The sequence below is a fragment of the Barbus barbus genome (genome assembly GCF_936440315.1).
Source record: "Barbus barbus genome assembly, chromosome: 14".
NCBI classification, from domain to species: domain Eukaryota; kingdom Metazoa; phylum Chordata; class Actinopteri; order Cypriniformes; family Cyprinidae; genus Barbus; species Barbus barbus.
This window is the reverse complement of record NC_136742.1, coordinates 14965760-14977991: the sequence shown is the minus strand read 5'-3', so window position 1 is coordinate 14977991 and position 12232 is coordinate 14965760. Positions and strand designations below refer to the sequence as shown.

Here is a 12232-nt window from a genome sequence, read left to right as displayed (position 1 = left end):
CATCACTGTCACCAATAACTGCCAGACAGGAAGCCATTACCAGATTTGGCAGACAAATCTCTGTGTAGCGCTACATGCAGGGATTTACAGTGAGAGATGTATGCTGACAGGCCTCTTTATTAGGTTCTTCTGCTGAAATGGGCAGGTCGATCCATGAATGTGATCCAATTCAGTTTGTAGAGTTCACATTCAATCAACTTTGACTGCTGAAACTGTCTTTTTCCACTATTATTTTCTGCAGGTGTTTCAAAGGATTGATATGATAAAAATTGCATGTGCCTAAATGAAACCAACACAACGATGTATTAGTGGACTGCTAGCTTTATTGAACAATTTATATTATGTCCAAAAGTTTGGGGTCATGATTTTCTTTTTTGAATGAAATTGATGTAATAAGAATGCAATAAATGATCAAATATGACAGTAAAAATGTTTATAATGATACAAAAAACAAAAGCAGCACATTTTCAACAATAATTTGAAATGCTTAATATTAGAATGATTTTTGAAGAATCATATGACACTGAAGACTGGAGTAATGGCTTTGCCAACACAGAAATAATTTATATTTTAAAATGTATTCAATTAAAAAAAATGTTCTTTTAAATTTTAATATTTTATAATCTGACCATTTTTACAGTATTTTGATCAAATAAATGCAGCCTTAGTGAGCATAAATGACTTTTAAAAAATGTAAACCTTTGAATCATTCTACATATTTTTGACAATTATTTTACATAATGTTTTAGATATTTTAACAAATTATTTAGAAAAACTCTCAGGATTTTATATGAATCAACAGAGTGGAGTACAATATGGATATAGGAAGCTATAGGAAAAATCTTGCAGTGTCTCTGGAGGACAACAGAATGCTTTGTAAGAGGACATCGAAGAGAACAACACCCTTACGTCACAAAATATTCTTTCTGATTGTTGACGGATCTAGTTGCATCTAAGGGAAGGGATTTCTGTCTGATATACATTGTAATGTGAATGTTTTTGTTTGTGTGCATGTATACAAGTGGGAATTCACAGTGGAATGATTAGTTCGCATGGGACTCCCATGTCGAGAGCAGCAAACAAACAAACCAGGGCTTTTTTTGTGGAAACCCACACCCACTGTGAGGACGAACCACAACACAGTGATTGTTTTGGTGAACTGCTATTTCAAGGACAAAACAAAAGGAAATTACAAGTGGCCGACGTTTATGTGTAGGACTTTCATTGCCAAAGCCATTGATTGTTCCGTCGTCAGTCGTTCAGTGTTTACAGATGTTTTTGGCAGAATTCACAATGAGCTGTAATAAATTTTAGGCACTCCACAGAATGCTGAATTGGACAGAGAAAGGAAATTTTCTGATTTTAACATAATCACAGATTTTTATTATAAATATTTAACTCGTACTAAAAAGAAAATGCATAAAAAACTACACTTACAATAGTTGTATTAATTTTTTTCATTTAATTCCATCATATGCATACAGTCTTAATTCTTTTCGCCTCTTCAGTTCATATTCATTTTAAATTCAGGATTGACGCACAACCCTAGCTTTTGAATATTAAACAAGCAGTGGCATTTTCATTTGATATGAAAAGCTTTCATTAACTAAGATATATCCACTGTAATCCATATGATTCATTTCCTTTGCGTTTTCCAATCTCAAGTCAAGTGAAGTTCAAGAAAACTTTGGTTTATTATCGTTCCAGCCATATATAATTCTACAGTGGAAAGAAATGTCATTTCACTAGATCTGTAGAGCAAATCACCACTTTGTCTGTCTGCTATCATGGACGTTTTGTTCTCTCTCTGTCAATTTCCTCTTTGTCCTCTCTGCTGGAAGATTTGAGGAAGTATTTGTGGGTAAGGAGAAAGTTGAAAAAACGTTCTGTGGTTTCCACATGCTGTTATCATTGGTTTGTGGGTGGATATTGACCCTGCCTCAAGGGGTTTACAGTTTGTTTTTGCCATATCCAGGTTCAAAAATATCTAATCTTTCTTTTTCTTTCATTTCAGGATGAGCTGGACCTCACAGAGAAGCACAGAGAGGCCATGTTTGCCTTACCAGCAGAAAAGAAATGGCAGATATACTGCAGCAAGAAGAAGGTTAGAACTCTCCAACATTAGGTCATTGTGTGTGTGTGTGTGTGAGTGTGTGTGTGGGGGTGGGTAGGTAGGTGGGTGAGTGTTTTGCTCTCTTATCCTCGGTTGAAAGTTTAGTGCACTAGATTACACTGTCATCCTGTCAGAACAGTGTTTAAACATCTCATATATCAAAGTGCTTAACATAATCACCTCTCTGTCTGAAAGAAACTGATTCTGGGTTAATGCCCCTTATCTCTACTTTATCTGCTTTAAAATGGCTAATCTATTAAATGTTTCCATTAATCTTTTCATTAACAAATTAAGTGTCAGCAACGATTTTGGATAACTGGCCATGTTAGACTTCTTAGCAGATGCTTTCAAACCAAAGCGACCTAAAACTGCGCATGCTGCTCTTTAAGATACCCAGTTTGTTGCTGCAGAGAGAGTTTGATAGCGTCTCAGTCGGCCTGTTTCCTTAGCTGTTACTTTCATCAACATCTGAGAACTAAACAAATGATGATTCAAACTCTTTCTATAATGAGAAGCTACTTTCTGCTTGAGAAATGCTCTACTTTACTTATCGTCTATAGCTATACAAACTAAGCTTAACAAAAGGATGTTTTGTTTTTTTGCTTAGTTAAAACAATTTAGTTTGTTTGTTTTGTTGGCCGGTAGCGATACCACAATATACATTTTATATTTAAGATAAAACTTTTTTTTTGTTTATTTTTGGGGGTTTTTCCATCTCAAATGTTATTTCCAACGCCTTCTGGAAGTTAATTTTTATTATATGCTAAATACTCTTAACATATATGCTAAATACTCTTAACAAAACAAAGTTATAACAAATCAATTGTTTTTCTCATTTACAGTAAATGCTGGAGTTTTCAATCTACAGTATCAAAACATAACTATGATCAAAAAATACAAGGTGTAGTGACAAATATTTGATCATTGGGGGCTCAGAAAACTTCCAGAGGGGTCTCAAGATGAGTCAAAATTATTTTAAATAAGACAAAACAAGACATTTTTTTATTTTCATTCCCACTGTATTGAAAAACCTGGATATATGAGGTAATTGAATTTTAAAAGTGTGATTTCTAGATCTGGAAAAGTCATGTAATTTAATAAAATCTTAGAAATTGAGAGGAAAACATACTTTTAAAAGTCCTTATCCCTAATCCTCAGCTAGTAATTCATAAACAGCTAGAAACATCATGAGGCCTTCGAATATTGTTGCGGTCTATGGAGTCAAAAGGGTTGAGAATCACTGCATTACTAGCCCTGGGTCATCGACCCACTGTTGTGCTAGAACAGTTCTTTAACCTAAAGGGGTCATGACATGGATTTTTAAAATTATTTTAATATGTTTTTTTTGCACACAAAAAAAGCAAACAAACAAAGAAATATGTGGAAAACATTTTAACCCTCATTCTGACCCTCTCTCTAAAGCGACCTGTTTTTAAGGGGTGGGTTGTTTAAGACTTGCCAGTAATCAGCCACTGTCATGATTGGCTAACGTCATCGCATAGGAAACAGTATCAATGCCCCCTCACTATTGCATGTGAGTGTTTTGACAACATGATCAATTTGTGATGCAGCCGCTTCATCTTTCAACAAATGTTTATTTGTGAACTTTACTTGACACTGTGCCTCATTTACAAAACAAAACATGGTGTTACCACCATGTGATTCTGTCAGTTTCCTCTTGCGTAATGTTTTTTTAACAAGCAAATCCTGTTTTATGAAATCACACAAATTCATTTTTACTGGACACCGCTGCATGTTTAGGTATGCAGGAAACAGTGGGGCCAAGTCATACCATTTATCCTCCATGACCTAATGGAGCTCAGAGAGCAGAGAAACGCCAGTGTGTATCTGAGTTTATTAATGACATCAAACCCTCCATGATGCCACAAACATAAGCCCTGCCAGACTGTTCTTCTGATGTGAATCCATGTGTTTAACTCAAGACAGCATGAGCGCTGAAACATGACGCACACACACAGACACACAGACAGTGGGTGGTCGATGGTTACCTGCCAGTTATGTGACAGCAATACAGTCAGGGTGATAGAAAGCACACTGAAGTGACAAAATCCTGCGGGTCTATAAACTGCAGGCACTTCGATTGTTCTTAATTAAATGTTGACACAGAAGTGTAAAGACCCAGTGACTCAGTAAGCAGACAGTAGTTGCGTCTGAAAGTGCTGTTGTGTACTGCATTTACTAAAATGGTTAATAACATTTGTTCTGTAAATGTGCATAGTATGACACACTGTATTTACCATGCTGGCTTTGTCATGTGACCTACAACGTCAGCTGATGTTTCCTGAAATGTACAAATATGACATCTCTGGGATAGTAAAAGGTCGGTTTCATGTGCACTTCAGTATCTCAGTGGAAGCAGCAAATAACTAGGTATTTTTGAAATGATGAATTCTACATATTTGGACATGCTAATGATTTGATGTATGGCTTTTTGCATACTATAGTAGAAGATTTTTAGAGTAGTAGGAGATATTTTGGACATGGGGAGTATGTTGTATGAAAAAGTGTGTTTGTCAAACCATTTCATGGTGCTTTCAGTAGAGATTTATAAGTATAATTTGATATTCTGGATGTTACCAAAAAGCCAAACATTTTATGACTGTTAACATGAAAGGCTGATATTATAAATCTGTACTTTAGAAAATTAAAACAAGCTAAAGTTATTATTAAACTATTGTTATATGCGCATAGCGACTCACTCTGACATGCCCTGAAAACAGTCTTAAATTGATAGTGCCCTGCTTTTAAAGGGTTAAATTCACAAACTTTTTTTGGCAGCTGAACCTGTTTGACCTAAAATATTTAATTGATTTCAATTGACATGTTAAATGGATAGTTCACCCAAAAATAAAAATTCTGTCATTAATTACTCCGAAATCCAAGAGCTTTCTGACCCTCTCGTAGCTTCATAACATTATGGTTAGACCAATGATGTCACATGGACTATTTTAACAATGTCCTTACTTCTGGGCCTTGAACATCTCTGTTGCGTTGCTGTCTATGCAGGGTCAGAAAGCTCTCGGATTTCATCAAAAATATCTTATTTTGTGTTCCAAAGATGAACGAAGGTTTGGAAAGGCTTTAATTAATGACAGAATTTTCATTAATTTAACAACATATTTGCATGTTCAGGGTTCTCTAATGTTGGTTAAGAGTCACATGACATGTTGGCAAGGAAAAATTTATTTTGAGTTGTTTTTTATTTTTAAAATATTTATTTATTATAATTTTTTATTTTAATGAATTTTTAATATTAGCTTTTCATCAACCCATGAACCACCAGGGGATCGCAAACCCCAGTTTATAAACCTTAACCATAATCTGTCTCTATCTGTTTGATATTTCTGGGTTGAATTGAATTTAAATTTTTAAAACGGGTAGAAAAACAAATAATTATCCATTACTGGTTTATATTATGAAAAACAATGTCTAATACTGATTAATAAAAAAGCAGAGCTTGTCAAATAAGTGATATGGAGCATATATATTGTGCATTTCTTGTCTTTAACGTATATAGTTGCAGAGGGATGAACAAGAATTCAGACTTTAGCTGACCTCTGATTATTCTCTAGATATGTGGTATGGAAAGATTCTTTTCAGATTCAGCACAATGAAGGTAAAGGAATCTCCCCATGCTTGATATACCATAATATGATACATTAAAAGAAAGCGCCCCACTGAGATTTTCTTAGATGTTCTAATCTTTGTGTTGTAGTGGTTCAAAAGCTGGTATTGGTTACAGGTCGGCCATCTGTCTAGTCATGATATCTTTTCTTGTATAGCCATTTATGCTGTGTCCCAATTACAGACCTAATTACCTAATTGTCATGGGACACCGAGCCGAAAGAGGGCATGATGTGAAGTAGGGCGTTCAAAATTGTCTTTTGACTTCTAGTTTTAGTGATGAGAAGGCTTTTTTTTAATAAATGATTCGTAAATGACCTGCTTTCTGACCTGATCCTCGTTTTTGGAAGCGTATCAGAGTGCGCAGTTGGCCAGATCGGGATGCCGTTTCTGTGTTTTGATAAGTGTCTTTCAGCCACATTTAATTTCACTCTACTTGCATAAGGAGGTCATGCTCCACGATTCAACACATGGAACCAATGAAAAAGATTTAAGACTGTGAGCGGATGGATGAGATTAAGGAAGAATATGTCTGTCGTGAGACGGCCCGTGGCTATGCAAGAGCATTCATGCAGACTCAGCACAGTGCCCAGCCTGGGACTAGTAAAACAGGGGCTTGGCGCTCTTCCCTAGGGCTTTGGTCTGGGATAGGAGGGTGAGAGGATAAGGGAAGCAGTGGTTGGTCCAAAGCAAACAGGAAGGCCTTCATTTGCAGGTGCAGATTATGTTATCGGCAAGGACTGGGGGCTTTTGATAGGTCTGTCAACCCTGGGAAACAACACTCAAAGCAGCCATCTCTTTTATTACATTCTCTTTCCACATATTTATAAGGTGCTGGACTGTTAATGCAATATGAATTATGAATATGAATATTTATGAATAATATCTTAAAAATACACTACCATTCAAACATTTGCAGTTGGTAAGAATACTTTTAATATTTGTATTCAGGAAGGATGCATTAAATTGATCAAAAGTGACATTTAAAGACATTTGTAATACAAACTACTTTTATTTCAAATAAATGCTGTTCTTTTGAACTTTACATTCATCAAAGAATCCATAAAGAATGTGTTATGTTTCAGCTGATATTAAGCAAAAATCTGTTTTCAACATTGTTAGTAATACAATGTTTCTCTCTTAGACCAAAAAAAGTTTTAATTTTTTATTGCTTGACCCTATAAAGCTAACCTCGAAAACTGGGATCCTCCAAACTCAGCTACATTAGTTTCTTTGGAGTTTAAAGTTAAAAACTTATTTGGTCAGATGATCTGATCAGATAACTGTTCACATTACTTTATGATATATGAACCTGTCGCAAAATGCAGCCTCTGCAAAGAGGCGGTTATTGCAGGATTAGGCAGAAGAAAAGTTATTTTTAAAGACTGCAAACCCGCATCCCAGGCAAGAGAGCAGCAAGTGCAGTTGCTCATTTCACAATCTAAGCAAATACTCTATATGACTGTGCAATGTCAAATGTCAGATAGAATTTGAGAAACTTAATTCGGACTGTTTTTGACACAAAAAACTATGCTAACTTTATAAATGTACTAAAAGAAGAAATGAAATAATAAAAATGCTCCTCTAAAGAGGACATATTATGTAGAAGCTAGATTTTTTTGCTCTTTTGAAAATTAAATATATTATTTTTGCATTGAAAGCTGCTTATGGTATGTGAAGGCCAGTCATATCAAAGATTAGTTATATAATCCTGTACTTTATGAACTGTTATATAGTCTTTAATGTGCAGTTGTTAATTCTGAGGGTCAGAAAAGGCCTTAAAAATGGTCATGCAAATCTATGACTAAATTGCAGGGAAAACACAATATGTTTACAATATGGGCTTTTGAAGTCATGAAAGTATCTTTTGTGCCTCTTTGGTGCTTCTGGAATGGTAACAGAGAGTATAGTGCTCTTATGACCCCTGTGAAGGGCAAGGGCTAGTTTTTAAGTTTGATTCTCAAACTGTTCTGCTGACGTTTCTCTCTATACAGTGTGCTGAGCTCAGTGATTATTCACCTGTGCCCTGAACTCAATGTCTCAGTGTGCTCAGGTGTGCAGGCTCTGCTGGCTCAAGACCAAAGCTGGAGGTATCAGCTGTCCTGCTCCTGGCAAAGGACGATTGAGAGTAGTCAGTCTGGATATTCATCTGACTCGCCTCAATTGTCCCCATTGTGGAAAAATAAACATCTGTAATCAGAGCTCTCTGATTTCTACTAAATAAATTGATGCTATTGTAGTCTAACACTCGCTATCTGAATGCTTAAGCATTCAGTGAATTGGGCTGAAGTGGAAGATTCTTGAACTCATTTTTTTTTAGGTCAGGGGCTTTTGGCCAGAGTTTCTTGGGCAGTGGGCCAACAAATACTTAGTCAAGTGGGTTCAATCAAGCAGAGTGAGTCTCTGACCCGCTGCCGTCTGGCAGATGTGAAAGATCAGACCTGGAGTGCTGCAGTCAACATCGACTGTTTCAATCCGAGTTACAAATATAATCAATGCATAAATCTGAATATTGCAAAAAATAACTAGCCAATAAAGCAGTATTTTTATCATCTTAAAGAATTTAATTGGTGGTATTTATTTAGATTTTTTTATGTCTTTGGCCAGTTACACTACATTTTTTCGTTCCATTGACTTCCATTTATATGCTTGCGAATGTGAGAGACAGGAGACGTAAGCTTGTTTAAATTTCAGTGCATTCCAAAGTGCAAGTTCGGTGTTCACATGACATAAGGATGAGGATCTAATACAAGATTGGCATGATGTATTAGTGGAATGCAACTTTTAAATCTGCAGAATTGGAGCAATGCAGTTTGTAATGTAGAATTATGTATTATATCAAAGTCCCTTTAAGGCAAGTCTTGTCACTCGGTGGCCATCTTTGAAACGCCTCTCGGGCATGCAAGGTGCCGCTCCTATCTCTTTGAATGGGGAATCATCAAATTCTCCAAAACTGTTTGCAAAGCTTACGATTAAATTTCATATTTGAAATCGCCAATAAAATCTGACAACTGTATCATAAGTGTTGTTTATTTAGCTCAAATAGCATTTAAAAAAAGTGTATTTCTCAGGCTAGACTAGCCAGTGCGCATGCGCAGTCCTAGACGCACGTCTCAGAGCGTTGACTGTTTCTATAGCAACCGAGACTTCTAACGGCAGCTGCAGTGACCGCTGACTTTACCGATTACGGATTGGCTCTTTTGCTCAGAAGGCGGGGCTTCGTTCGATAGAGCGGCCATATTGAGCGTTGCATTTTTTCCCATTCAAAACTATACAACTGACACGTCTTGGTTATTTTATAGTCTTTAATTATATGTAGAATTATGGTTTTTTTTTTAAAGACGGCAGTGAACGAGATGTGATATTGTGAGCACTGCAGTATCCATAGAAATTTTTGTGAAAAAGTGACCGTGAATGTTCGGTGTGATAAACATTTGAATTTGATTGAATGGATTTTTATGCACCTGTTTTCTGCGACACAAAAATTAGCATGCCATCAAAGGGAGTTTTTACAATGTTTTTAATTTCTAAACTATCTTCCATGCACAGCAACAAAAAAAAACTGGCCAAAAAGTTTTGGTCACATGTCTAGAGCTACTGCTGTAAAACAATGACTATTTTGCCAAACGACAAAAAATTTGACTTCCTTTCTTCTCCATGACAAGCGAGTGTCTGAAACGGAAAATTGTGCAGTGCTGCTTTGTGTTTTTTGTGTGTTATCTCAAAATTTGTTTCAAAATATGCTGGCTAGTCTGACTTGACTGCTATGCAACAGTTGAGATTGTTCAGCTCAGTTTTGGTTGTTATTTAAAAATGAGCTTTAAACTGCTTGTTGATACTTGTCAGTTAGGTATTTGCAGACCTTTGGGCTGATTCAGCTTCCTGTTAACTGATTTCTTGAAATTGTAATTATCTGAAGTGAACACATTGAAGCACGGCTGGTTCCTAGAAAGAGCGTCTCTCCAAACCAACCTCAACCAACAATATCAGCAGTCGTTATGACACGTCTGTCTGAGAATGAAGTGCTCATGGGATAAGAGCAGAGGAAAGTCCTTCCACAGCATGAGAACGAATCCTGCCAGAGATACACATTAATGCTTTACTCATTAAGGCCAAATAGTGAGTGGGGAGTTTAGAAGAAATATGCAGGACAGTGGAATATCAGGGGTCTCAGGCTGGCATCCAAAACTCCCCACTCGTCCGAACAGATGCCCATTTGTGAGATGCCATCATCTCCCAAAAGGCTTGGCAGAGCCGGGTGTGAAACATCCCATGCAGTTGCAGCAAAGCAGCTCATTGCTATGCCAGATTTTTTCCTTTCCTGTGTGTTCGGTGAACATAAGCTACAATTAAACTCCCTATTAGTGGCTGTGTGGGCAGCCTGTGCTTGTTTTGAGAAGGAAGTCGACACACTTCACAAGTTCCACTCGTTTTTGATTCATTACTCCCTATGTAGCTCCCTGCTTTTCTTCTTGTCTTCTGAATCATACTGCATTTTCAGCTCTTCAGAGCTGTGCTAATGCGGCAGTGGCTCAATCTGGGATCCGTGTTGTTTCTCTAGTGTTTGTGAATCTCTGCTGGCCTACTTAAAGCGTGTGCTATTTCTGCCAGCGCTTTGAGCATGATGTTCTGTTTCAAATCAGTTTTTTCTGAATCTGTATGTTTGGGTACATGTGATGATCACATGGGAAAATATGCAGTGTGAATCTTATTGCATGTTTGATTTTCTTTGGTTACATATAAGCAATAAATGTTACTCAAGTGAAATGAGATATGAAATAAATCCCAGCTTCAAACTTCTTACAAAGAGATATGAAAAAACAGATTAAAGGGCAAAATGAGAGACAGAATAAATAAATGCCTCTTACATAAGCCAGTTCACGCTTTTGTCAGCTGAATATTTGGTTTCACACAACTGTCTGGTATCAAAATAAGATCTTTTCAAGATAAAGATCATTTTTTATTGCTGCGGACTCGGGAACGTCTCATTCCCACCGAAGCGTCCAAATTATGTCATTCCCAATAACATTCCAAAACCACACAATCCTTCTCAGCTCATTCTCAATATGTTGTTTCACATTCCTCTATTCCCAGTGTCATGTTCCTGTTGTGTGGGCTCTGATCAGTGTGTACACACATCTCATGTTCCGGCATCTTGCAGAGTGCAGCGTGGATTAATGACGTGAGCTTGAAGTGAAAACAAGAGCTGTTATGTTTTTTTTTTTTTTTTTTATATACTCATGCTGACATGCTTAAACTAATGTCTCGAAGATAGAATTTAAACGTGATGTGCGTTAATTCAGTGCCTTTTAATCCATTTTTTATTTATTTCTCTCAGGAACAAGAGGAGAATAAAGGTGCTACTAGCTGGCCAGAGTACTACATTGACCAGCTCAATTCAATGGCAGCTGTAAGTATGTCTTTTTTGAAGACTTTTCTTTGTTCTTTAACATTCATGAACTGGTCTTCTTTTAACGACTGATTATACATTTACATTGCCATTGGACATTGAGGATTGAAAGGGATGGGTCACCCAAAGATGTAAATTTTTTGGGTGAACTATCCCTTTAAAACACATGAGATGTAATATCCATGGTTAGAAATGTACATAACACGTGTAGGCCTCTAGTGTAAGAATGGTATCTCATTTAATTTTACAGAGGAAAACTCTGCTGGCCTTGGAGAAGGAAGAAGAGGAGGAACGCAACAAGACTATTGAAAGCCTGAAAACAGCACTGCGGACACAACCTATGAGGTCTGCACATTGTAACACAAATAGATACAGACGCTCTGTCTCAAATATAAGTTAATAAATAAATAATGTTAGGTTTATTTGAACAGTGGGAGACAGAATAACAACAAAAATCCAGAAAAACACATAACCAAAAAAGCTATAAATTGATTTGCATTTTAATGAGTGAAATAAGTATTTGATCCCCTATCAGTCAGCTAAATTTCTGGCTCCCAGTTGTCTCTTATACAGGTAATGAGCTGAGATTAGGATCACTCTCTTAAAGGGAGTGCTCCTAATCTCAGTTTGTTACCTGTATAAAAGACACCTGTCCACAGAAGCAATCAATCAATCAGATTCCAAACTCTCTACCATGGCCACGACCAAAGAGCTGTCCAAGGATGTCAGGGACAAGATTGTAGACCTACACAAGGCTGGAATGGGCTACGAGACCATCGCCAAGCAGCTTGGTGAGAAGGTGACAACAGTTGGTGCGATTATTCACAAATGGAAGAAACACAAAATAACTGTCAATCTCCCTCGGATTGGGGCTCCATGCAAGATCTCACCTCATGGAGTTTCAATGATCATGAGAACGGTGAGGAATCAGCCCAGAACTACACGGGAGGATCTTGTCAATGATCTCAAGGAAGCTGGGACCATAGTCACCAAGAAAACAATTGGTAACACACTGCGCCGTGAAGTACTGAAATCCTGCAGCCCCCACAAGGTCCCCCTGCTCA

The 12232-nt window shown here is 37.0% G+C and overlaps 2 protein-coding genes across 5 annotated transcripts in view; both read left to right on the top strand.

The window, feature by feature from the left end:
- Positions 1–12232, top strand: part of LOC306880185 (creatine kinase B-type-like) — a 985569-nt gene that overhangs the window by 405951 nt on the left and 567386 nt on the right. The window lies entirely within an intron of this gene.
- Positions 1–12232, top strand: part of LOC306880240 (disheveled-associated activator of morphogenesis 1-like) — an 89939-nt gene that overhangs the window by 46953 nt on the left and 30754 nt on the right. For all 4 annotated transcript variants that reach the window (XM_079433626.1, XM_079433623.1, XM_079433625.1 and 1 more), the window contains exons 3-5: positions 2015–2104; positions 11097–11168; positions 11419–11513. In XM_079433626.1, coding sequence (XP_079289752.1) covers positions 2015–2104; positions 11097–11168; positions 11419–11513 — 257 coding nt within the window. The remainder of the gene's footprint in view (positions 1–2014; positions 2105–11096; positions 11169–11418; positions 11514–12232) is intronic.